The sequence below is a fragment of the Heterodontus francisci genome, chromosome 7 (assembly GCF_036365525.1).
Source record: "Heterodontus francisci isolate sHetFra1 chromosome 7, sHetFra1.hap1, whole genome shotgun sequence".
Classification (NCBI taxonomy): domain Eukaryota; kingdom Metazoa; phylum Chordata; class Chondrichthyes; order Heterodontiformes; family Heterodontidae; genus Heterodontus; species Heterodontus francisci.
In genome coordinates, this window is record NC_090377.1 from 40,630,186 (window position 1) to 40,658,140 (window position 27,955).

The 27,955-nt window shown below is 44.3% G+C and overlaps 1 protein-coding gene and 1 long non-coding RNA gene across 3 annotated transcripts in view; one reads left to right on the forward strand and one right to left on the reverse strand.

Moving 5' to 3' along the window:
• LOC137371932 (uncharacterized) overlaps window positions 1–12,185 on the forward strand; it is a 93,149-nt gene extending 80,964 nt beyond the window's left edge. The window contains exons 6-7 of the long non-coding RNA XR_010975317.1: window positions 9,385–9,477; window positions 11,855–12,185. This is a non-coding gene — a long non-coding RNA (uncharacterized lncRNA). The remainder of the gene's footprint in view (window positions 1–9,384; window positions 9,478–11,854) is intronic.
• The window catches only part of LOC137371930 (histamine N-methyltransferase-like), a 64,952-nt gene extending 41,529 nt beyond the window's left edge, over window positions 1–23,423 (reverse strand). For both annotated transcript variants that reach the window (XM_068035027.1, XM_068035026.1), the window contains exons 1-4: window positions 23,239–23,423; window positions 9,415–9,470; window positions 2,013–2,120; window positions 410–540 (exon numbers count right to left, since the gene is read on the reverse strand). In XM_068035027.1, coding sequence (XP_067891128.1) covers window positions 410–540; window positions 2,013–2,120; window positions 9,415–9,470; window positions 23,239–23,414 — 471 coding nt within the window. In that variant the 5' untranslated portion in view covers window positions 23,415–23,423. The remainder of the gene's footprint in view (window positions 1–409; window positions 541–2,012; window positions 2,121–9,414; window positions 9,471–23,238) is intronic.
• Between the last annotated feature and the right edge of the window lie 4,532 nt (window positions 23,424–27,955).

The window sequence follows — 27,955 nt, forward strand, 5'->3', positions numbered from 1 at the left end:
AAAGAGGGAAATGGCGGCATATCCTCTGGACTGGTGTGCACTACCAGTTGTGACCAGTTACTGCAGCAGCTTGGCGATAGCACCAATGTCAAAAACAACAACTCACAGTGTCACTTAGCAGCTTCACATGCAGCACTTGAGGTAGAACCTGTCTCTCAAGGATTGGCCTTCACAGCCATCAACAAAGGTGCACCAAGAGAAGACACCTCACCTCAATGGATTGTTTGCTGCATGTCCACTCATCTTTCGTAGATGGAAGGATGCCAACCACATACAATGACCAATATTTTGGCACTAGGTGGTACTGTTATGTTTTTGTTTGCTAGAATTGGGTTCACATAGAGTGCAGACTGATGGGTTGAACATCTCCCCTGTCTGCTGGATGTAAGATATCTTTAGTTGCAGTTACCTCGATCATGTGAATGAAATCAAACTTCTTGCTTTCATTTCTTTCCTTCCTTTGCTTTTCATATTCTTCTGAGCTTATCTGGTTCCAAGTGAAGGAGATATTAAGACCCTGGCTCTTTTCCTTCACAAGCTCTGGAACACAGGTAATATTAAAAGGAATTCACTCTTGGAAATAAAGTGAATGGAAACACTACTTGTTTTGTTATTTCATCATATGCAGTTCCTAGGAGCTCACAGAGACCCACATTTCATTACCTACTGCTTTTAAAAGAAAGCATTGATATGTTAGGTTTAGCCTAGAGAAAATAGCATATATTTAAACACCGAAGTAAATTGTTTACACTTCAACGTATCACATATTGTAATGTAATATTGAAAATCATTAATTGTTTTATCAAATGGTATACATCATCAATCAGAGAATGTAATAGGAAGTGCTGGAATCCCTTGTTAATTACATACATTGATTTTAAATAAACAGAAAAATTGAATTAGATAGACAAGATCCCTGCCACAGTTTCCTCTGCCAGTTGATCATTTTTCACATGACAGTTACTATTCAATTTGCTTCCAACACCATTTCAGGCAGTGCATTCCAGGTCATCATAATTCACTGCGTTAAAAACACTTTTCAGATGAATGTGTCTGGAGCCTGTTCATTGGAATTGCTGCTGAGTATCTGCCAGGAAACTTTGGAAACTGCTATTAGACATGACTTTCCCTTGCAATTTTCCTTCTCGCCTTCAGAAAGACATTGCAGTGTTCACTTCTGATGATGGTTCAGCTCAGAAACCAGGATTGAACTGATTTTGATCATTGATTTTCAGTTCAGAGTGTTAATGTTCTTCATTCAACAACATTGTGCTCTATTTCTGTTTCTTTGCACTTAGATATACACAGGGAGGTAGTGGCATAGTGGTAATACCACTAGGCTGGTAATCCAGAGGTCCAGGCTATTTCCCTGGGGAGACAGGTTCAGATCCCACCATGGCAGCTGGTGGAATTTAAATTCAATTAATTGATAAAAATCTGGAACTAAAATCCAGTCTCAGCAATGGTACCATGAAACTATCATAGGTAGTTGTAAAAATCTATCTGGTTCATTAATATCCTTTAGGGAAGAAAATTGGCCATCCTTACCCAGTCTGGCCGAAATGCGACTCTAGACCCACAGCAATGTGGTTGACTCTTAACTGAAATGGCCTAGCAAACCATTCAGTTGTCAAGGGCAAATAGGGATGGGCAACAAAACTGGTCTTGCCAGGGACACCCACATCTCATGAAAGAATGAAAAAAAGTGATCTCACCCCAGTGAGCACAAAAACTCATCCAAAAAAAAACTAAAGATCATGATGACAAAATAATCATAGATGATTATAATTCATAAAGGATGAACTTATTTTTGCAGAAACATGGTCCCCAGCCATCTTTACATAGGTCAGTACAAACTACTGGTTCTGTGATCTATCAAAAGGATAGTGTTGTCTCACCCTCACATGGTCAATACCAAAAACAGATCAAAGAAGAGCTAACACCTCAAACAAAACTGTCATTTTCACCTGGAAACACATGGTGCATGCAAATATTTAAGTTGAAAAAAATACCTTTGTAGCTGGAGATTTGCTCAGGATTAGGCTCCACCACCTCATTATGAATTGAAAGGCCTGGATGTTTGGACTGAATTTTGCCAAGTATTTCAAAGTCTATTTTACCTAAATGGAAAAACAGGACACTTCTAAATGCTTCTTTCCATGAATTCATTACAGTACATCTTCAATAGGAATAAGTAAGCTACATTAAAACTGCTAAGATTTCACTTGCTCTTTGAAATTGTTTACTTTTCATTGTAATTTTCCTTTACCTTCCAAATCAATTTTCACTGAACTGCAAGTACTGCTATTTTTGCAGAAATGATACTACCTAATTGTATTTTCATTGACTTTTTCAATTAGTTCGCAAGTCTATTACTTGTTTAATTTAAAGAAATAAAATTAATACATTGAAATAGGACAATACACTGTTGATTTGGATAAGTGATGGAAAATGGCCATCAGAACAAAATCCTTTTGCTTGAACTGGTTGCTTTTGCTTCTTCTCAAACTTGCAGTGAGGTTCTTGGACATGGGAAATGATAGGCAGATAAGCAACGTTCCTTTCTCGTAGTCAAACATAATTCCATCATTATTCTTTGAATTTGCCATTGTTTATTTGCAGTCTGCTCTCTTCTAGGGAAAGATTGTGTAATGATTTCCAAACCCTTATCCAAATTTAATTTGTCCTCTGGAATCATTCTAAATCAAACTGAAGTCAATGAACACGTCAGTGCTGATGAGACACAGTTCATCTGCTTTTCATATTGGAAAGCGACATTTAATTATTCATTTGGACATAACACCATGTTCTTAATTATTTGGCTAATTAATTGTTTTCTGTAGAGTAGTACAGCCTCTATGCCGTATCTCTTACACTCTATCACACGCAGTTTTTTAATTCATTTAAAAGATTCAGGAGAAAATAGATCAATATTTTATCACAGAGGTTTCTGTATAGCAGAAAAAAAATGTAGTTTTTATTTGAAACATACATTTTGAAACAACCACTGATTAAATACAATATTCAAGGAAATAACATTTTATTTGCATTTTGTTTATAATGTGAGTTAAAATATTCAGTTACACAGTTCATCAGTTATCTAGAATAAAACATATTGAATGTTAATACATGAAGGAGTTGAGGTGACATCATTAGGTTATATGATTCCAGTCCATCAACTGTACATGGAATATGCTAGACCTGCCACAGATGGTTGACATGCTTCCAATCTTTCCTCGCCAGCCATTTTGGTGCCTGTTCAACTCCAAAGGGATATGCTTATTTTCCCGCAAGTAGGATTGCCATTAGTTACTCATGGTTTTGAGTATAAATTTGAGTTGGCACTAGCTGCAGAGCAGGTACTGGGAAATCCTCAACAGCATCACGTTAAATAGTGCAACTCAACTTAAAGTGTGAGTACATTTCCGTCAACTTCCTGGCCATCACAAGGATGTACATCAAGCCCAGTGAACAGTGATCTCACCAGCTGGAGGTATAGAGTTTCTGCAGCATTGCTTTCCTCTTCAACCCAATCATGGTAAGCACTGAACTAGAACATATAGTCAGGAATTTCCTCACAGCTGCTGTTACTCTGCTACTGTAACTTCATAGGAAGTCAGCAGAAAGCCTGTTTACATTGGGACAGAAATGCTTTGTATCTTCCAATCATTACCTTCCAGAACAATCCTGAAGGATTGGACTGTGGGAACATAGGCCTGAATCTTCCAGACTTATAAAATTCTGAAGTTTTGGGACCATTTTCAGGTCCTGACCCCGCTCTTGTCAGTGGTCAGCCCTTCAATGTGATCTTATGGGAGGCAACCAATTAACAAACTGCATCTGCGTTCACCAGCCCATTCAGGGCAGCAGGCAGGCTTTGGAGAAGGGGTGGCCAATCAGAAGCCGAGTGTGAAGGAGGCCAGCAGACTGCAATCTGGCTGTAGTGGCAGTGCAGCTACAGTGACTGGGGCACAAGAGGGAGCACCACAATGAAATGGAGCTGACTATGAGGGAGCTGGAAGGCTTTTCTTAAGCCCCAGCACATGCAGTGGCAGCAGGCTCCATGGGAGCGTGCTACAATAGCAGGCCTCTGTTTACTGTTGAAAGCAGCCTTCCCATTTTCATCATATACTTTGCAGATCACATGTGAAGATCAAGCCTCTGGGTCCTCCCACTGTGCACTCACCTCCTGGAAGCAGGCAAGCCAAGCACCCAGAAGGGGTCCCAGTTACCTCCAGGAAAAGTTAGAATGGCCTGGAAATAAATCACCTTCACTGACTCATCCACAAACTTGATTAGCTTCTCACCACTGCCAGGTGGATAGCTGCTACCGCTGGGACCCACGCCACACCCCCCACCCCCCTTTCTGGGAAAAGCACACTGAGCAGGGAACACATCAGGCAGCTGGCCCGATGCACTCATTCAGAATTTCCCCACGCCCCCATCTCCAAAGCTGCCTCCATGCGGATGGGAGAATTCCGGTTGTATATGTTTGAAGACAATTGTAGGTACTGCCATGGATCTCGTCAGAATTCCAAAGATTAACAACCTTCTGAGGGCTCCTCTGTCTTAAAAGGGAGACCCCTTGTTTTGAAATCATGGCCCTTAGTTCTAGTTTCCCCCACGAGGGGAAACATCCTCTCAGCATCTACCCTGTCAAGCCTCCTCAGAACTTATATGTTTCAATAAGATCATCTCTCATTCTTTGAAACTCCAATGAGTATAGGCCCAACCTTTGCTCATAAGATAACCCCTTCATCCCAGGAATCAACCTAGTGTACCTTCTCAGAACTGCTCCAATGCAAGTATATCCCTCCTTAAGTAAGGAGACCAAAACTGTACGCAGTACACTAGGTGCGGTCATTTCAGACATCTGCAGTGTCACGGAACAAGACCTCCTTCTAAGAATACCAGGTGGGCACGTATTGCCAGTGGCCATGATGTTAACCACGGCCCTGAATTTCTTTGCCTCCGTCTCCTTCCAGGGATCTGTTTGTGGAATCTCCAGGATCTCACAGTCTGCTGTGCACAAGTGCACCCTCTGATGCCTTGTCTACTAAGTCTGCCACTTATGTCCACTTCAACTTGGATGAGGCCAATCAGATACAGGGGTCTGTCGAATTTCCTGGATTCCCACAGGTACAGGGAGTCATTAGGTGTACACACGTGGTGATCAAAGCTCCCTCAGATCAGATTGGCGTGTTCATCAATCATTCGGAATGGACTCCACTCCCTCAATGTTCAGCTCATTTGTGACCACCAGAAGGTTATCATGCATGTCTGCAAGATATCCTGCAAGCTTCTATGATTCATTCATTCTGCCACAGCTTTTTGCACCGCAGAGTGAGTGGGTGGCTCCTTGGAGACAAGGGCTATTTTCTGAGGACCTGGCTGATGATGTCTTCCCGCCATCCTTCTTTCTTCTGTCTTCAGCAGCAATGTTGACTGCAGCTATTCTGACCCCTGCTGGGGTCCCTGAATCGTCATCACGGCTGCACTCTTTCATTGGTTGGGAAACCCAAAAGTGAGATGCTAATGCTGCGGCTGAGTTACAGAGCCATGGCAAAGCCCGCAAATGAAGCAAATGGGGTCCAAACACGCTGAAGACACACACAACCCCACCAGCACACCCACTCCCCGGCTGCGAGTGGGTTCATTTCTATAAAACTTTGTGCTTAGAGTCAGTTTTGAGTCAATACTCATCAAGAGAAGATTTGCAGAAGTGGAAGAGTGCAAGTGTTAATAGGAAAATTTCATCTGCTGTGCATTTTTAATGATTTCTGCTTAGAACTCAAAATTGAGTTGCTTTTTGTGCTATGTATATATAACATTGATTAAGGACTTTATAAAAAATATGGATAACAACGTTTTATATCAAGTCTCGGTTTAATTGACAGGATTCCTTTCATGTATTTATTCTTTCATGAACTGTGTGTATCACTGGCTAGGCCTGCATTTATTGCCCATCCCTATTTGCCCTTGAGAAGATGGTGGTGATCTGCCTTCTTGAACTAATGCAGTCCTTGGGGTCTAGGTACACTAACAGTCCTGTTAGGAAGGGAGTTCCAGGATTTTGATTCAGCAACGATGAAGGAACAGCGACATGGTTCCAAGTCAGGATGGTGTGTGGCTTGGAGGGGAACTTGCAGGCAGTGATGTTCTCATGCATCTGCTGCCCCTGACCTTCTAGGTTGTAGAATTCACAGGTTTGGTAGGTGCTGTCAAAGGAGCCTTGGTGAGTTGCTGCAGTGTACCTTGTAGATGGTTCAAGGTGGTGGATGGGATGCCAATCAAGTGGGCTGCTTTGTCCTGGTTAGTGTTGAGCTTCCTGTGTACTGTTGGAGCTGCACTCATCCAGGCAAGTGGAGAGTATTCCATCACACTCCTGACTTGTGTCTTTTAGATGTTGGACTGGCTTTGGGGAGCGAGAAGGTGAGTTACTCGTTGCAGAATTCCCAGATCTGACCTGTTCATCTAGCCACCGTACTTACATGGCTGGTCCAGTTCCGTTTCTGGTCAATGGCAACCCTCGGGATGTTAATAGTTGGGGATTCAGTGATGGTAATGCCATTCAATGTCAAGGGGAGATGGTTGGATTTTCTCTTGTTGGAGATGGTCATTGCCTGACACTTGTGTGGCGTGAATGTAACTTGCCACTTATCAGTCCAGGCCTGAATGTTGTCCAGATTTTACTGCATAAGCACATGGACTGCTTCTGTATCTGAGGGGTCACGAATGGTGCTGAAAATCGTGTAATCACCAGCAAGCATCCTCATTTCTGACCTTATGATGGAGGGAAGGTCATTGATGAAGCAGCTGAAGATGGATGGGCCTAGGACACTACCCTGAGGAACTCCTGCAGCGATGTCCTGGGACTGAGATGATTAACTTCCAACAACCACAACCTTCATCTTCCTTTGTGCTAGTTATGACTCCAGTCAGTCGAGAGCTTTCCCTGATTACTATTGACTCCATTTTTCCTACGGCTCCTTGATGCCATACTCGGCCAAATGCTGCCTTGGTGTCAAGGGCAGTCACTCTCACCTCACCTCTTGAGTTCAGCTCTTTTGTCCATGTTTGGACCAAGGCTGTAATGAGGTCAGAGCTGAGTGGCCCTGTGGAACCTAAACTGAGAGTCAGTGAGCAAGGTATTGCTGAGTAAGTGCCGCTCGATGACCCCTTCCATCGTTTTGTTGATGATCAAGAGTAGACTGATAGGGTGGGAATTGGCCAGGTAGGATTCGTCCTGCTTTTTGCAGACAGGACATACCTGGACAATTTTCCACATTGTCAGGTGGATACCAGTGTTGTAGCTGTACTGGAACAGCTTGGCTAGGGGCCCGGTTAGTTCTGGAGTACAAGTCTTCAATGCTCTTGCCGGAATGGTGTCAGGACCCATAGCCTTTGCAGTATCCAGTGCCTTCAGCTGGGGACCTCAGGAGGAGGCCGAGATGGAGCATCCACCTGGCACTTCTGGTTGTCTTTTGCACTGATGTGCTGGGCTCCCCCATCAATGAGGATGGGGATATTTGTGGAGCCTCCTCCTCCTGTTAGTTGGTTAATTGTCTCATCATTGACGAATGGATGTGGCAGTACTGCAGAGCCTTGATCTCATCCGTTGATTGTGGGATCGCTTAGCTCTGTCTATCACATGCTGTTTCCACTGTTTGGCATGCATATAGTCCTGTGTTGTAGCTTCACCAGGTTGACACCTAATTTTTAGGTATGCCTGGTGCTACTCCTGGCATTCCCTTCTACATTCTTCATTGAACTAGGATTGATCCCCCAGCTTGATGGTAATGGTAGAATGAGGGATATGCCAGGCCATGAGGTTACAGATTGTGGTTGAATACAATTCTGCTGCTGCTGATGGCCCACAGTGCCTCATGGATGCCCAGTTTTGAGTTGTGAGATATGTTTGAAATCTATCCCATTTGGCACCGTGGTAGTGCCACACAACACAATGGAGGGTATCCTCCATGTGAAGACAGGACTTTGTCTCCACAAGGACTGTGCGATGGTCACTCCTACCAATAATGTCATGGGCAGATGTATCTATGACAGGTAGATTAATGAGATCAAAATGTCAAATACATTTTTCCCTCTTGTTGGTTCCCTCACCACCTGCCACAGACCCAGTCTAGCAGTTATATCCTTTAGGACATGGCCAGCTTGATCAGTAGTGGTGCTACCGAGCCACTCTTGGTGATGGACATTGACGTCGCCCACCCAGAGTACATTCTGTGCCCTTGCCACCCTTAGTGCTTCTTCCAATTGGTGTTCAACATGGAGAAGCACTGATTCATCAGCTGGAGGGGTGGGGTTTGGGGTAAGTGGTAATCAGCAGGATATTTCCATGCCCTGTCTGACCTGATGCCATGAGGCTTCATGGGGTCCGATGTCAATGTTGAAAACACCCACGCCAATTCCCTCTCAACTGTATACCACTGTGCCGCCACCTCTGCTGGGTCTCTCCTGCTGGTGGGACAGGATATACCGGGGATGGTGTTGGTGGTGTCTGGGATATTGTCTGTAAGATATGACTATGTCAGGCTGTTGGTTGACTAGCATGTGGGACAGCTCTCCCAATTTTGGCACAAGCCCTAGATGTTAATAAGGAAAACTTTGCAGGTTAACAGGACTGGGTTTGTCGGTGTTGTCTCCGGTGCCTAGGTTGATGCCAGGTGGTCCGTCCAGTTTCATTCCTTTTAGACTTTCCTCTCGTGGTTTGGTACAACTGAGTAGTTTGCAAGGCCATTTCAGAGGACATTGAAGAGTCAACCACATTGCTCTAGGTCTGGAGTCACATGTAGACCAGACCAGGTAAGGAGGGCAGATTTCCTTCCCTAAAGGACATTAGTGAACCAGATGAGCTTTTACAACAATCAATAATAGTTGCATGGTCACCATTACTGAGACTAACTTTTTTTAAATTCCAGAATTATTATTTGAGTTTAAATTCCACTAGTTTCCCTGGTGGGAATTGAACCCATGAGCCCAGAGCATTAGCCTATGCCTCTGGATTGCCAGTCCAGTGACACGACCACGATGCCAATGAGATGCAAAATAGTAATTAGAGAGAGACGTAACCCAAAATTAGCAATGAGCCTGAAGTGAACGGATCGGCAATGCAAGATTTTCCAGTACAATCATTATCTTACACTCTATTTGCAATTTTCTGCTTATTCTCTTGTAACAATACCCCACGTTGGACATCTAGCAGACATTATTCTTGTGTTCGCTACAGAATAAAATATAGAGGATCCACCAACATTCAATATTTGATCTCTTTTCTTAGTTTGTAGGAGCAAAAGTGCATTTGATTAAATACACTGTGTAGGATGACAAAATACATGAACCATGAATATAATTCTTAATCATTAGTTACAGAACAATGGACACTGCAGGACCTACCTGAACCACTACCTACCCCCAGGACATTAAGACTGGAGACTCCTTTTGTCCCAATGCTGCAAAGTAAGAACAGTTTTACTTTGAAGTGACATGAACCAAACTGCAATGATATTGTAACAAACTGCTTCACTAACCCACAGCTATGTATATCTTAATTTTAATATGCACAAGCCTAGCAATTAATTTGTTCATCTGCCAATCATTTGAACTATTTTAACTAATAAGAAGAAAATGGCCTGGATTTTGCAGTATTTATGAAGGTGAAACTGTCAGCATTCACCATCGTTACTCCTCTGAAACTGACAGCAACTTCTGGAGTCCACACATGCACAGTTAAATGCAGAAATCCAGAAATAGCTGTCATTGATTCTGTACTTGTCCAGAGAATATGCTGTAGTTGAGTTCAATCCACAATACAACAATCAGAAATCATTGAACTGATAGAACTTTCTACTCTTCCACTTAAAACCCTTGAAAAATTTACACCTTGTTGAATGAGGTATAACTAGATTTTTTTTAACCGAGTACTAAATTCATAATTACTGCTAAACAGCCTCATTGGCCCTTAAAGATTAAGTCTATATTTATTGAATACCAAATTTCTCTACTATGATAAGAATTTCCAATATTTTAAGTAATATTTTAAAGCTTATGATATTTTAGCTTTCACCTTTATCCCATATGTATGTCCAAATGATTTATTTCCCCGTAAAATTTAAAAGTTAAGGGATTCATGGTTTTTACTTCCTGGTTTCTTGTTTACTGCGCTTGACGACATCACTACTACTGGACACCTGGAGATCTGCTTGACTTAGCACCAGATTCAAACTGACATTGGGAAAAAAGAAATCTGTGCTATAGAAATCGATAGAAATTTGCGGACAGCTTCTTTCTTTGAGGTCAGTGGTGAGCGCCATTGCTTCACCGCTGACTGCAAAATCCAACGTATTATTTTTCTGGCATGAACACCATTACAGAGATGAAAAATGTATGGCTGTAATAATTGAAAATAGACAATGACAATTGTGTTTTGTCCAATTTTGGGGTAATAGTTTGTCTTAGAAACTCTATGGGCTAAGGTCTTCCGTGAGCTTCCCTCCTTCTGCCCCTTCTCTCCAGAGCTAGAGGTTTCTAGACTTCACCTGTTCCTCCTCCTCTTCTAGCCACAATGGCATTGTGATATTTGCCAGAAGTCCATGGTTCAAAATTCCAGTGCCAATTCAGCCAAGCTTTTTGGAAAGTTTGAGTTCAGCTCAAACAGCCAGTATATAACAATAAAAGCAGCACACTGGCAGTCAATATGAACAAACTGGTGATTTATCCAAGAGCAGGTGATGCTCCCTAAAATTAATGCTGGAAATGGTGCCTTCTAAACAATTCCCACCTACAAATTGTGAGTTTGTTGGAAAACTGATGAATAGCATGTTAAAGGTGTTGAAAATGGCTCTTGTTGCCTTAAACGAACACAGGACCCTCAATTGCACATATAAAAAAGTCACCATCTGATTTTAAGCAGGTGCTCTGGACACCTATGAGAAGGTCCTAAAATTAATTGGTTCAAGTACACAACAGTACATAATGGACCTGTGAAATCCCCTCCTGGTGTTCAGATTTAAACTGACAGATAAATTGCTCCCTTTGAGTTTCAGATCAATAATTCAAACACTGAGCAAGATTTCATGGACACACAGATGATAAATGTGTAACTCATTAACTTGCTTGTTAACTCAGTTCTTGCAAAACCACCAAACTCAGACTAATTACTTGGACTATATTGTGACATTTACAAACAGCAAAGATTGTGGCCCGAGTTTTGTTGAGCTCCCGACCTCGGGCTCCATGGTGGGGTGGTGGGGGGGGGGGGGGGGGGCGGGGTGGTGCTGGAAGATCGCAGTGGCAGCGGCATGCCACGGAGCCCGACTCTGGGATTGCCGGGCCTGATCTCCCGGCAGCAGTGAGGCTCGGTGGTGGCCCAACTCTGCATTTCTAGTGTGGGGACAGGGTGATCTCTGCACTTTGTGCAGTTTTTAGGGGGAGAGGTCAAATTTACAGGAGCGGGAGAATAAAATTCAGGCTTGTGACTTTTAACATTAAGAAAAGATTCTCAACTAATCAATTGAAACATTTCTTCTCACCGATATTTGACCAAACATGTCAGAAATTATGATGATCAGAACTTTGGAGCACTGTTCCACAGGACTATATTTGTAATATGTTGATTTTAACTGCATCACACTGCTCTCCTGCTGATACATTGAGTGGACCCTATTAGCATTTCAGTTCTATAACCAGCCATACTGCTTCCAGCTTCCTTTGTATTATTGTTATGACTGCACAATGAGTAGTGTTATGTGATATAGTAATACAATCAAGGTAAAAATATCAAAAATGTGCATTATATACGCTTATACAGTAACATTTATTTATTTCAATCATATAGAGAAACATTTATGTCAAGGACGGAGCGAAGCTGTTCCCATTATCTGATGGCACAAGGACGAGGGGACACAGATTTAAGGTTTTGTGCATGAGATGCAGGGGGAATGTGAGGAAGAATCTTTTTACGCAGCGAGTGATAATGACCTGGAACTTGCTGCTAACGCAGGTGGTGGAAGCAGAGACAATGAATGATTTCAAAAGGAAATTGGACGGATGTTGTGTTTGATTGCTCAGTGATTGATTGCTCTATGCTGTGTTTGTAACATGTAGTCAACCCTAAGGGGGTGTGATTCCAAAAGTGAAACTAAGACAGATCCAGGAAGCCAACTGAATAAAGCCTACACACACAGAAATTGAGAGTCCAGTTTCTTCATGTTTGGGGTACGAAGCAAAACAATGGTACTTGAGGGAAGTAAACTTTCAGGGCTACGGGGATAGAATGGGGAATGGGACTGATTGGATTGCTCTACAGAGAGCCGACATGGACTCGATGAGCTGAATGGCCACCTTCTGTGCCATAATGACATATGACTCTAATGCAGATAGTGTTCATTAATGTTCAGTTTGTGCATCTGACAGTTGACACCTGCAGAGGTTTAACAACTCATCCTTCAGATTGCGTAAGAAGCTGTTGGAAGATTTCTGCATGAAATCATATATAATGGGCTGAATTTTATGAGCCCGCCGCTGATTTTGGCAGTGGGCGAAGAAAATGGCGGCCTGCATGGGCAGGTCGCACATCGTGGAGCCACTGCGATCCTAAGTACCGCAGCTCATTCGCATACCCAGGTTGGGCCCCCCACCCAAACCCGCCAATGACGTGGAGGGGGAAGACTGCACGACGCCGTGAGCGGCGTCAACTGACAAGTCACCAGGTGCTGCCGCCATATTTAAACGGCAGCCAGCTCTGCATTCATTCGGAAAATATTATTCTTGGAGCAGACCAGCCAGCACTGAAGTTATTCAGCTGCAGCTGCCAAACAAGTACCCCTGCAAGGCACAGGAGATGGCAGAGATGCGAGGAAGGGTGGCCCTAAGGTTCACCGATGCCCCCCTGCTCACTCTCCTCCAGGCTGCATGGGCAAGGCAGGAGGTCCTTTTCCCCAGTGATGGTAAGAAGATGCCCACCCGCATGACCAAGCAAGCCTGGACAGAGATTGCAGAGGAGGTAAGCTGCCGTGGGATTACCTGCCTAGACTGGGTCCAGTGCTGCAAGAGGACAAATAATCTCATGCGCTCGGCAAAGGTAAGTGGCACTTTTTTGTATGGCTCAATTTGACCTGGGTGTCCCCACACAGAGTGGCACATGGGTGCCACTGCCATGTTAAAGACAGGGAAGTCAGGCGGGGAAGATTCATGCCACATGAGTGGCTGCATGTGTGAAAGAACTCACCCCCGTTTGCACCCCAGAACATAGCATCTACATGACAGGCTGAGTCTGTATTACACACTGATTGTCCTCCACCTTTTGTCGCAGCGCCCCTGTTGTGAAATGTGCCATGTTGTTTGGCAATATTATACATCTGCATCCTTGCTCTTCCAGGCAAAGAGGGCGCACAATGTGAGGGAGTCCTCCAGGACTGGCGGAGGGGTGCCAGAAATAAGACAACTTTTACAGGCTGAGGAGGAGGCCCTCGAGCTAGGTGGCAGCCAGGGAGGACATGCCATTGCAGGTGTGAAGCTTGGGGTCCCGGGTAAACATGCATCTCTTTGACAAACACAATGATTACTCGAAACACTTCATTTTTGGACACAATGCTGTCATATTCATGATATGTACACTAGTAAACCTAAAACTGTGCTCTTCACATTGCATCTTGCAGGGCGACACTCAGACTTGGCATTGGAGGCCCTGGAGACTTCCAGTACCAAGAGGAAGAGACAAACTCAAAGGACGAGTGTCCCATAACACTCCCATACCTTCCACCAGTGCAGATATACTCAACTCAGTGGGAATCCATTCGGCTTTAGAGTATGGGTCACAAGCTGATGAGAGCACCACATACCCGCTCGAACAGCTGGCTGAGGCTGAGAGAGGCAATGCCTCTGACAGTCGGAGGACAATGGGTGACCAGGCCAATGCTGAGCCCCAGGCTGATGCTGATCCTCTGGTGTCAACAGCACAGGGCATACTGGAGTTGCAGGAAGGGGTATGGCAACATCTGGCCGAGATACCACAGGCCATGCGCAGCCTTGAGCAGATGATGGGGGAGTCCATCAGGCCATGACAGCTGCCATGTCCCAAGCATATGAGCGCATGGCTTCCTCCATAGAGAGGATAGAGACCCTCATGGAGAACCACATTCAATAGATGCGCGCAGACCTGTAAACTCTCGCCTTGGCCATGAGCTGGACGCAGCAGTGGCTAGGCAAGAGAGAGACTAGGGGCCTGGAGAGTGTCTCTGCTGCAGGTCCTTTGCAGGAAAGCAGTGAGATTCCTATGAACCTTGAGAGGGAGGAGGCAAGCCAGCGCTCCATATTTGGGGTTCCCCCTCAGGATGATTCCAATGTAGACACTGGCTCCTCAGCTGGTAAGTCCAGCTCCAGCAGCCATGACGTCTGAGGACAGCCGTGCACTGGTATTGGGTAGAAAATGGGATGTAATGTGCTTATTTTAATGTGCTGGTGTAAAACAAGTCTCAAGTATACCAGTTTAGTACTGGGATTGCCTGCACACAACTTGCTCAGGCATTGATCCCACTGCTAAATTCATAGGACTCACTTTTTGGACATCCCAGGTGGACACCTATTGGGGCTGAGTACCTACTGAAGGATGCCCTTTGATCCTGCTCCATTCGGAATTCTTCAGTAACCCATGTGGCTGCCAATAAACTTGTTATAAAAAGATCTTTAAAGAAACATCATCCTGTGTAGCCAGTTGGAAAATGGAGTTGAGTTCAATAATTTCAGAGCATGACAGCACCCCCCACCTTTTTATTTTCAGTTATTTTTTTCTTTTTATTTTATTTTAGTTTGTTTCATCATTCATTTTTCTTACCATGTGCCTTCCCACTGTTTTTTTCATGTTTGTGCTTTGGGCCAGGGCTGTTCATTTTTCTGTCCACTAACAACCTCTCTGCACTAATGCTTTGTCTTTCAACACACCATTAACATACCGTTTGCCTTTACTCCATGATCTTCTGGTCAGTTATCCTCTGTGACCCTGTCCCATCAACACCTTGCCTTTTGTTATCTCTTGCCCCACCCCCGCTTTATTTGCTTAAAACCTATCACATTTCTAACCTTTGCCAGTTCGGATGAAGGGTCACTGACCTGAAAGGTTAACTCTGCTTCTCTCTCCACAGATGCTGCTGGACCTGCTGAGTATTTCCAGCATTTCTTGTTTCTGTTTCAGATTTCCAGCAACTGCAGTATTTTGCTTTTATATTGGAGAATGACTATGTTGCATCCAATATCTTCTCTTCAAAATTTTATATTTGCTTTATTTTCAGTGCTAGAGACAAAGGCCCAGAATATTTTCTGGTGTCACTTGCGCAGGTTATACTGTTTCCTTGCCACATCAACATCAGGGACACACATGCAAAACCAGAAAAACTGGCAGGCACTGACCAACAGTGTCACAACACCTGCAGCATTACCTACAAACTGGCAACTCAGCAGTAAGCCTAATACATACGAACATACAGATTAAGAACAGGAGTAGGCCATTCATCCCCTCAAGCCTGTTCTGCCACTTGATAAGATCATGGCTGATCTTATTGTGGCCTCAACTCTACTTTCCTGTCTACCCCCTATACCCTTTGACTCCCTTGTCAATCAAGAATCTATCTAACTCAGCCTTAAAAATATTCAATGACCCTGACTCCACTGCTTTCCAGGGAAGAGAATTCCACAGACCAACGATACTCTGAGTACCGGAGTCATTGGAAGTCAATGATACAACCGACAACTACCAAGCTATCTGCATATAATGGGTCACCCATCCCTTGCAGTGGCACACTAATAATGCAATGCAGCTATGGTAAGTTGGCTTGGAAACCACAAACATTTTACCCTGTAGGCACAAGCGAACCAGCAGTGGCAGGACTACCAGCGTGTAAGGAGTCATAATGTCATAGAGTTATACAGCACAGAAACAGGCCCTATGGCCCATCGTGTCTGTGCTGGCCATCAAGCACCTATCTATTCTAATCCCATTTCCAGCACTTGGCCTGTAGTCTTGTATGCTATGCCATTTCAACTGCTCATCTAAATACTTCTTAAATGCTGTGAGGGTTCCTGCCTCTACCACCCCTTCAAGCACTGTGTTTCAGATTCCAACCACCCTCTGGGTGAATTTTTTTCCCCTCAAATCCCCTGTAAACGTCCTGCCCCTTACCTTAAATCTATTCCCCATCGGTTATTGAACCCTCCGCTAAGGGTAAAAGTTTCTTCCTATCTATCCTATCAATGCCCCTCATAATTTTGTATACCACAATCAGGTCCCCCCCTCAGCCTTCTTTGCTCTAAGGAAAACAACCCTAGCCTATCCAGTCTCTCTTCATAGCTAAAACGCTCCAGCCCAGGCAACATCCTGGTGAATCGCCTCTGCACCCTCTCCAGTGCAATCTTCCTATAGTGGGACGACCAGAACTGTACACAGTACTCCAGCTGTGGCCTAACTAGCGTTTTATACAGCTCCATCATAACCTCCCTGCTCTTTTATTCTATGCCTCGGCTAATAAAGGCAAGTATCCCATATGCCTTCCTAACCACCTTATCTACCTGTGCTGCTGCCTTCAGTGATCTATGGACAAGTATACCAAGGTTCCTCTGACCCTCTGTACTTCTTATGGTCCTACCATCCATTGTATATTCCCTGGCATTTTGGCAGGACTAACAAGGCATCACCTCACACTTCTCAGGATTAAATTCCATTTGTCATTGCTTCGCCCATCTTACCAATCCATCTATATCTTTCTTGTAATCTAAGGCTTTCCTCCTCACTATTTACGTCACCATCAATTTTCGTGTCATCTGTGAACTTACTGATCATACCTCCTATTTTCACGTCTAAATAATTAATGTACAGTACAAACAGCAAGGATCCCAGCACTGATCCTTGCGAAACACTACTGGTCACAGGCTTCCACCCGCAAAAACAACCCTCGACCATCACCCTCTGCCTCCTGCCACTAAGCCAATTTTGGATCCAATTTGTTAAATTGCCCTGGATCCCATGGGCTCTTGCCTTCTTAACCAATCTCCCATGCGGAGCCTTACTGAAGTCCATGTAGACTACTTCAACTGCTTTATCCTCATCTACACAACTAGTCACCTCCTCGAAAAATTCAATCAAGTTTGTTAGACACGATCGCCCCCTATCAAAACCATACTGACTATCCTTGATTAATCCCTGCCTGTCCAAGTGGAGATTAATCCTGTCCCTCCGAGTTTTTTCCACTAGTTTCCCTACCATTGATGTTAGACTCACTGGCCTGTAATTACCTGGTTTATCCCTGCTACCCTTCTTGAATAATGGTACCACATTCACTGTCCTCCAGTCCTCTGGTACCTATCCTGTAGCAACAGAGGATTTGAAAATTTGTGTCAGAGCCCCTGCTATCACCTCTCTTGCCTCACATAGCAGCCTGGGATACATCTCATCCGGGCCTGGTGATTTATCCAGTTTTAAGCCCACTAATACAGCTAATACGTCCTCCCTTTCAATGCTAATTTGTTCAAATATATCACAATCCCCCTCCCTGATCTCTACACCTATCTCGTCCTTCTCCATAATAAACACAGATGAAAAGTAATCATTTAAAACCTCACCTATGTCCTCTGGCTCCACACACAGATTGCCACTTTGGTCCCTAATGGACCCTACTCTTTCCTTGGTTATCCTCTTGACCTTAATATACTTATAAAACGCCTTGGGATTTTCCCTTATCTTGCCCGCCAGTGTTTTTTCATGTCCCCTCCTCGCTCTCCTAATTACTTTATTAAGTACCCTCCTACACTTTCTATACTCCTCTAGGGTCTCTGCTGTTTTCAGCGCTCTGAATCTGCCATAAGCCTCCTTTTTTTTCCCTTATCCAATCCTCTATATCCCTTGACATCCAGGATTCCCTGGACTTGTTGATCCTATCGTTCACCTTTACAGGAACATGTTGCCCCTGAACTCTCACTATTTCCTTTTGGAATGACTCCCACTGGTCTGATGTAGACTTTCCTACAAGTAACTGCTCCCAGTCCACTTTGGCCAGATCCTGTTTTATCATACTGAAATCGGCCTTTCCCCAATTCAGTACCTTTATTTCCTCAACATCACCACCATCCAAAAGAGCATTGCCAAGCGGAAATCTCCAAGGACCGGAACCCATCGCAGACTCTGACCAGCATCAAACGGTGCAGTCTGCAAACCCAGGAACAGAACAATTATGCCGCGCCTTCACTTCTGCTCCATAGAGAACCGCCGGCATTACGAGCCAGAACGAATAGGTACCTCCATGAGAAAAAGTATTCTTCCCCCAAGAAGTTCACGACCTTGAGCCCAAGCCTTCAGACAAGGAGGATGAGGAGAGGCAAAGGACACACAATGTCCTTAAGAGGCAGAGGTGGAATGAGCTAAAGCATTGTCTATTGGATCGTCGATATGAAGTGCCAGAACTTTGCAAGAATGACAAGGCCCAAAAGTGTGATCATCTTGAGAAAAGCAACAGAGTATGTTAGCAGGCTGAAGGCCAAGCAACAGAAACTGAATTCAGAGAGGGAGAAACTTTAGAAAGAATATCAACAGATGAGATGCAAACTCCTCGAGCAAGAGTTGTCAAACCATCGAGACGATTTATGGATTGTTGAGCATCTATATTTGTAAATTTCGCAATCTCTATCCATATGTAAATAATTTTGATGTTATCTAATTTTATGTATTTGATGTTTCAGGTCTGTGACCTTTCATCAGAGAGTGTGCGGGTCGGATGGAAACCTTTGGCGGGCAGGATCCTGGCCCATGGGCCGGATGTTGGACAGCCCTGCTCTAATCGTATTTACCCTATGCCAATTTACATGTGGTTCAGGTAATAATCCATAGATTATTACCTTTGAGGTTCTGCTCTTTAATTTAGTGCCTAGCTCCTCATACTCTCTATGCAGAACCACATTCCTAGTCCTATCTATGTCATTGGTACCTACATGGACTATGACCTCTGGATCCTCCCCCTCCCACCGCAAGTTCCTCTCCAGCCCTGAGCAGATGTCCTGAACCCTGGCACTAGGCAGGCAAGACAGCCTTCTGGATGCTCACTCTTGGATGCAGAGAATAGTGTCTATCCCCCTGACTGTACTGCCCCCTACTACTACTACATTTCTTTTAATTCCCCCCGCTTGAATGGCTTCCTGTACCATAATGCCATGGTCAGTTTGCTCATACACACTACAGCCCTCACTCATGTTGATATAAGCTGCAAGAACCACGAACTTGTTGCTCAATTGCAAGGGCTGTGTCCCCTCCACTCCCACCTTCATGATCCCCTTACCTGCCTGACTCGCAGTCATACCCTTCTGTCCCTGACCACTGACCAAATCAGATGACCCTATTCTAAGGGATGTGACTGCCTTCTGGAACTAAGTGTCCAGGCAACTTTCCCCCTTCCTGATGCATCACAATATCTGCAGCTCGGCCTAAAGATCCTCAACTCTGAGCCGAAACGCCTCAAGCTACAGACGCTTGCTACAGATTTGGTTGTCATGAATTGCAGTGGCATCCAGGTGCTCCCACATGCTGCAGCCATGTCACATCACTTGTTCTGCCATCTTTATTGTGTTACTTAAATTAAATGTATTTTTCTTAATTAATTTATAGTCCCCCTATTCACCGAACTTCCTCACTCACCAAACTCCCAGCTTCACTCAAGTCTGTGCACTCAAGCAACAGATGTAGATAACATTTTCATCTCCAGTAGAGGCATGTCCTATTCATATATTTAAACATGGACTGTATTCAGCATTGAATCTTTTGGAGATGAATTTTCATTTTAAATGAACTATAATGGACATTAAAAGTCATAAGATGACTGCTGAGGCTCAGGTGACTTTTGAAATTTTGGTCCAGACTCAGAAGTATCTCAAGCCTCTGGAACATTCCTAATTGAATGACTTTGGTGGAGTGCCTCCCTTAAATGGACATACCAAGTTGAAACCATTTGTGGATGGGGGGGGGCGAGCTGGCCGGGGACGGGGGTGGCGGTGAGCGGGCCGGGGACGGGGGTGGTGGTGGGGGAGTGGGCCAGGGTCGGAGGCGGGCAAGTGGGCCGGGGACGGGGGTGGGGTGGGAGGGAGCAGAGCGGCCAGAAAGAGCAGAGCAGCCAGAGAGAGCAGCGAGGGGGGGGAGCGGAGCGACCGAAAGAGCGGAGCAGCCGGAGAGAGCAGCAAGCGGGCAGCGGAGCTTGACGCATGGGTGAATACCCATTCGCGTTGCATTGCTATATGCGTAAAGTGCATGCGCAGAGGCCAACCAGGCGCGTTGCCCGAAGATGCACACGTCACGCAATGACGTCGTCAGTGCATGTGCTAACCAGTCCTGGCAAGTTGGAATGCAGCGCACACGCAGAGAGCAGAAGACCGTCTGCGCCTGTGTGCACCTTGGCACAGTCTGATGACGTCAGTGGCCAGCTGCGTTGTCAGGAATCACTTTGAAATTTTAAACTGTTGCTGGAGTGAAGAAATGAATTGCTACAGAGATCACCAGACCTTTGACTGTAGGACATTTGCATGCTAAGAGACGGTGCTTGTGGAAACAAAGAACTACTCCCTGGTCCAATTAACCCAAATGGATTTTGATCACCAGACATTGAAGGTGTAAGGAAGCATGCATTCCAGTGTCTGCTAAGATGATACAATACACAAAGCAGGACAAGTTAAACCAGCTGGTCACATGACTGACTGGCTGATTCAGGCTTTTGAACTAGACACAGGACTGTTTGAACTGAGATGGCAGAGTTTGCAACTGAAGCTGGAACAAGAAATCCTCTCTCCTGGCTGTCTCTCTCTCTCTCTCGCTTTCTACCAAGCCATGGAGACATGTAAACCTCAAGAGAGAAAAAACTCTGACATTGAAACAAGTTAAAGTTTGGCCCAACAAACAGCAAGACCTACCGGCAACCAAAGATTCGACATCAAACTCAAGGGACTATAACTACTAGATATTGCCTCAAACTTTTTCCCTTTATTCCTTCTACTTTTTCTGTCTCTATCTGCGTGTGTGTTTATCACATATGCATGCTAGCGTGGTCGCATTGCGTATTCACAGTTGTTAACTTTTCTTATTTAAATCTAAGAAAACTTGTCTGATTTCTTTGCCTTACAATTGGAAGGCAGTGAACAAGGATTCACTGAGGGGGCTAAAAACACGGTGTTTTAAAAGTTAAATCCTGTTCGGTGAAACCAGACAAAGGCTGAGAGGGAACCCCTAGACCCCCTTCTCACCTGTTCGTAACAGCAGTTAAAAGCCTAAACAGTGAAATGCAGTGTTGAAGGCAGAAGATGGTACATTTCTAAGGGGAACTGAGGGTGTTCTTAGAGATTTTACACGTTAGTTGAATTATTCTGGTTAATTTTATGCACTTTTAGACTTCCAATTGATTAAATTTTAATCTTAAAGAGAAGTAAAAGCAACATGATAATTAGATTTTCAACAGTCTGATAAGAACATCAGTTCCCCAAAAATTGCATCAACAGTCTCTCTCCCACATTGAACTTCCTGCTTCTATTCACCCCAGAATTTCACAAAGGGAAAGCACTGGAGCATGTGTGAAAAATGACTTGGAATTTACAGGCAGAGACTGTGATACATCAAGGAAGAAAGAACAGCAAAACGAAATATGCCTTAAATGGTAACATTTGAAATGGAGTAGAGAAGCAGAGGGACCATATTGTGCATTGACAGAGTTAAGAGATTTTAAACTTATTGAAGACTTTAATTAGGTTACAGATAAAATATTACATTTAGTTTTGGATGTTGCATTTTAGGAAGGATTTAAAAACCTCACAAAAACTGTGAAAGGTTTCAAACACATCTGTATAAGCTGAGAATGTACAGTTTTCAAAAGTTTCCAGCACGAGCATCAATAGGAGTTGAGAAGTTATTCAGGTATTATCTCTATCTGCCCCTAACGTGCCCTATGTCATCAGAGGGGGAATGGCTGGGGAAAGAGGGAGGGTAATCCCATGGTGGGCGTCGCCTCAGTTGTGGTTTCTCTGACACGGAGAAAATTGGCATACAGTTCTGCTTAGTAGCAGAAGCAGGGCCCACTTGGAGCCCCAATCACACTGCCCATTTGTTCTGTAAAATCGACTGCCTTGCAAAGCTGATTAGATTCCACTGCAAAAAAAAACTTCCTGGCTGGTGGTACAGATGAGTGAGTGACTTTCCACTGTTATTTTCCACATTTCCCTCCTCTGGCATCTATAGCAATGTGGGAACCTGCACTTGACACCAGATCCACAAGAGAGGTCTGGAGTAAATGTCGTTGGGATCCACTCTGCTGCCACGAGGAAGTTGGAAGAAAGGAGATATGCCCTGTAAATTGATACATTAATTAAAAATAGTGGTCATTTATTGCAATGGGTTTCTGCTCAGCATTCATAAAATAAATAGAAAGAATGGTTATTTAATGGAACTGGTTTGATGATTTTTTTGTTCAATAAAATTGTGATAATTTGATGCAATGCACATGTGCAAATGTATTCATTAAATAAAAGAAGAAGTTAAATGAGGCTGCTACAAAATTTATATCAATTTACTCTATTATTTTTGCTTCACAAGTTTAATAACAGTAAAACTTAAAATATTAGTTAGCTGACAACCTGATGATGGTAATTTCCTGCATGACATGGGAGATAAAATGTCTAAATATTAATGTAGCTCAAAAGTGTGAGGTGAAACTGAAAATTGAATCCCTCGCTCCCACTAGACTCATCCTCAATCCTTGAGATTCCACATTCAGGTAAGTAAATTTCCAAACCTTTTCTTTTTGTAGCAGGCGATCCTAAACTCTGGTTTTACAGTCAGCTGCCTCAGAGCAAACCAGTCTTGTAGTCGGGAGCCTCAAACAGGCTTTCAGCACTCTATAACAATTTCTTTTTCTTTCCCAATGTGGCAGGCAGTGCACTTTCAGCTGGAAATGTGCGTGCTCTTCCTGCCTGTTATATTGAGGGGTTAGCATCCCTGTTAGCACCCAACAAACAAGCATTGCATATCTGAATTTATAGACTGTAAACTCAGAACAGGAGCATTACCAACTGTCACGAGCCTATGTGTAAATAACAGAAAAATATTGATAAACAACTGAACATAAGTTTCTGCTGATGAAGGAAGAGTTTACATAGCTCATAGTTATTTCAGATTCCTCAGTTTTAAACAGGACACTAAACATGCCATACCTGGCTACTATGTCTGGCAGATTCTCATCAATGAATTTTTCCATGCACTCATGTTCATTGGAGCGTTCTAAGAAGAGTTTAAAAGACTTCACATATTGGCTGAGGTCTGAGGAGAGGTCTTTTTTGGGTGGCTCCATTGCTGTCTTCTTGCAGTTAGGAAAGGTTAACAGTTCCATTCACTCTGAATTTTGTTATCTATCAAAAGCAGGATGTAGACCTTGCCTTGAACAATATTTGCTCTGGATGGACTTTAATCGTAAAATTTTGAAACGCCCAGTACAGCACAGATTAACAAGTTAAACGGTAATGAAGAAGGTCATGAATGTAACGCATTTGGGGTAGTCTACATGGATTTTAGCAAGGCTTTTGATGAGGTCCCACATGTCAGATTAGTCAGAAAATTAAAATCTCAAGGATCCAAGGAAAAGTGACCAAATTGGATACAAAATTGGCTTAATGGCAAGAAGCAAAGAGTTATGGTCGACGGCTATTTTTGTGACTCGAGGAACTTTCCAGTGAGGTTCCACAGGGCTCGGTACTGGGTCCCTTGATGTTCAAGGTATATATCAATGACCTAGACTCACATGTAGAGGGCATGATTAAGAGGTTTGCAGATGATATGAAAATTGGCCGTGTGGTTGATAGTGAGGAAGAAACTGTACACTGCAGGAAGATATCAATGGACTGGTCAGATGAACAGAAAAGTGACAAGTAGAAAGGTGGAAAAATAATAGGGTAATAATAGTAGGGGATTTTAACTTACCCAATATTAACTGGGACAGTCTTAGTTCAAAAGGCTTAAAGGGGGCAGAATTCTTAAAGTGCACCCAGGAGAGCTTTTTGAGCCAGCACGTAGAAAGTCCTACAAGAGAAGGGGCAGTACTGGACCTAATCTTAGGGTATGAAGCCGGACAAGTGGTAGAAGTGTCAGTGGGGAAGCATTTCGGGGATAGTGATCATAACTCTGTAAGATTTAAGGTAGTTATGGAAAAGGACAAAGATGGACCGGAAATGAAGGTACTGAATTGGGGGAAGGCAGATTTCAATATGATAAAACAGGATCTGGCCAAAGTGGACTGGGAGCAATAGGAAAGTCTACCTCAGTAGATGTAGACAATAGGAAAGTCTACATCAGACCAGTGGGTGGCATTCAAAAAGGAAATAGTGAGAGTTCAGGGCCAACAAGTCCAGGGAACCCTGGATGTCAAGGGATATAGAGGATTGGATAAGGGAAAAAAGGAGGTTTATGGCAGATTCAGAAGGCTGAAAACAGCAGAGGCCCTAGAGGAGTATAGAAAGTGTAGGAGGGCAAAAAGTAATTTAAAAAAGTAATTAGGAGAAGCAAGAGGGGGCATGAAAAAACACTGGCGGGCAAGATAAATTATATTAAGGGCAAGAGGATAACCAGGGAAAGAGTAGGGCCCATTGGTGGCAATCTGTGTATGGAGCCGGAGGAGGTCGGTGAGGTTTTAAATGATTACTTTTCATCTGTGTTCAAGATGAAGAAGGACGATGTAGGTGTAGAGATCAGGGAGGGGGATTGTTATATACTTGAACAAATTAGCATTGAAAGGGAGGAGATATTAGCGGTTTTAGTGGGCTTAAAAGTGGATAAATCCCCAGGCCCACATGAGATGTATCCCAGGCTGCTATGTGAGGCAAGGGAGGAGATAGCAGGGGCTCTGACACAAATTTTCAAATCCTCTCTGGCCACAGGAAAAGTACCAGAGGACTGGAGGACAGCGAATGTGGTACCATTATTCAAAAACGGTAGTAGGGAAAAACCAGGTAAATATAGGCCACTGAGTCTGACATCAGTGGTAGGGAAATTATTGAAAAAAATTCTGAGGGACAGGATTAATCTCCACTTGAAGAGGCATGGATTAATCGGAGATAGTCAGCATGGCTTTATCAGGGGGAGATCATGTCTAACAAATTTGATTGAATTTTTCGAGGAGGTGACGAGGTGTGTAGATGAGGGTAAAGCAGTTGATGTAGTCTACATGGACTTCAGTAAAGCTTTTGATAAGGTCCCGTATGGGAGATTGGTTAAGAAGGTATGAGCCCATGTGATCTAGGGCAATTTGGCAATTTGGATACAGGGGTCGAGGGTTGTTTTTGCGATTGGTAGCCTGTGACCAGTGGGGTACTGCAGGGATCAGTGCTGGGATCCTTGCTGTTTGTACTGTACATTAATGATTTAGATGTGAAAATAGGAGGAATGATCAGTAAGTTCGCAGATGACACGAAAATTGGTGGTGTCATAAATAGTGAGGAGGAAAACCTTAGATTACATGACGATATAGATGGTCTGGTAAGATGGGCGGAGCAGTGGCAAATGGAATTTAATCCTGAGAAGTGTGAGGTGATGCAATTTGGGAGGACTAACAAGGCAAGGGAATATACAATGAATGGTAGGACCCTAGGAAGTACAGAGAGTCACAGAGACTTTGGTTTACTTGTCCATAGATCACTGAAGGCAGCAGCATAGGTAGATAAGGTGGTTAGGAAGGCATATAGGATACTTGCCTTTATTAGCCGAGGCATAGAATATAAGAGCAGGGAGGTTAGGATGGTGCTGTATAAAACGTTAGTTAGGCCACAGCTGGAGTACTGTGTACTGTTCTGGTCGTCCCACGGTTGGCCAGCCGTACACATGACTTGCAGCAACGACACCCGCTTCTGGGTCCTGGCGGCGGACCCAGAAGCGGGTGTTGTTGCTGCAAGTCATGTGTACGGCTGGCCAACCGTGATCACTCAGTGGCCAGCCAGTTAACATAATAGAGGCACAGGGCCCATCCAATTACACAGCAGAATAGGCTCCGAGGTGCTGATTGTGGCATCAGATATCTCCAATGTAGATACTGGTGCCATTTTTAAAGCACTGCCAGCCCTGCTTGTACAGCTGCCTTTCAGTGAGGCAGTGAATCTGGAGTTCTGCTGGACCTGCCTGATATTTTGAACTGCTGGACCCCTTGCACCACAGCTGTAGCTGTTTGCTGGGACTGTAACTCCTGGACTCCCCGCTGCACCAGGACTGCCGACCGTCTGAATGGACCTTGATTGAACTGGGACCATTTTCGAGGCAAGCTACTGGGTGGTCGTATGATTTAGCAATTCGTCTCTGGAGATGCTCCTCCAGGCTGCAAGGGAAAGGCTGGTTGGTCCTCTTTCCAAGCCATGATAATGGGGGGGCTTTGGCGTAGTGGTGATGTCATTGGACTAGAAATTCAGAGCCCAGGCTAATGTTCTGGGTTCGAATCCCACCACAGCAGATGGTGAAATTTGAATTTAAATAATGAATCTAGAGTTAAAATGCTAGTCTAATGGTGACCGTGAAATCATTGTCAATTGTTGTAAAAGCCCATCTGATTCACTAATGTCCTTTAGGGAAGGAAATCTGCCATTCTTACCTGGTCTCGCCTACAAGTGATTTTTTTTTATTTGTTCAGGGGAATTGAAAGCTAGCTGGGACAAAATCCTGGGACTCCCTTCCTAACAGCACTGTGGGGTATACCTACCCCACATGGACTGCAGCAGTTCAAGAAGGCAGCTCACCACCACTTTCTCAAGGGCAATTAGGGATGGGCAATAAATGCTGGCCTTGTCAGCGATGCCCATATCCCACTAACGAATAAAAAAAGTCTCAATACGGTGCCATGAAACTCTCATTGATTGTCATAAAAACCCATCTGGCTCTCTATCATTCTTTAAGGAAGGGAATCTGCCATCCTTGCCTGGTCTGGCCTACATGTGACTCCAGACCCAAAGCAATGTGCTTGACTCTTTAAAAAACTGCCCTCTGAAATGGCCTAGCAAGCCACTCAGTTCAAGGGCAATTGGGGATGGGCAATGAATGCTGGCTAATCCAACGACGCCCACATCCTAAAAACAAACAAACCTGACCAAGCCAGCCTGAATAAAGATTGCAGTCATGGGGTCACCCCCAGATCTGGGTCCAGTATCAGAAGACAGCCAATGACCTTCATTCTGCCAAGGTGAGTCCTCCATACCTTTTTCCTCTTTAGGGCTTGCATGTGGCTACGTGGGAGGGAGTATGGCATGGGGAAGTAGTGACCACAAAGGCACTGGCAAGGGGGTGAGGCATCACCACATCCTGGAAGATACATTGGTGCTTCTTGGTGACACGCCACTTTTTTTCACAGCTCAGCCCCATCACGCCCCTGAGAATGGTTGTGGGGAGGAGCCATTTTGGAAACCCCATCAGCGGATGAGGGGCTGCCACAAGTATAACTGCTCTGTTGTTCTTCCTGCAAAGTCTTACTATGTCCGTCTTTCCACTTGCAGGACAAATGGGCCCATAACACCAGCGAGATCTCGAAGACTGGCGGAGGGATTCCTGATCTTCATCTTCCAACATCGGCTGAGGAGGAGGCACTGGAACTAGCAGGGGCCCAGGGCAGACGTGCACATAGGCGAATGAGGATTTTATTAATATGACCTCCACCACACTTCTGGAGAACCACATCATGCATGGATGGCATGAGGAGATCTGCACAACCTAAATCACAAATCTTTGTGTCCTCTCATGCAAGTTGTCGAACACCAGAAGCAAGCGCAGCCTCTGCGACAGGGAGCCTACCATCAACTTCTGAGAAGGAGGAGAAGCAGTGAGAAGATGCACCGTCACATTATTCTCCTGCACCTTTCACCAGCACAAATACTTTCATCTTAGTGGGTATGTGCTTGGGATTAG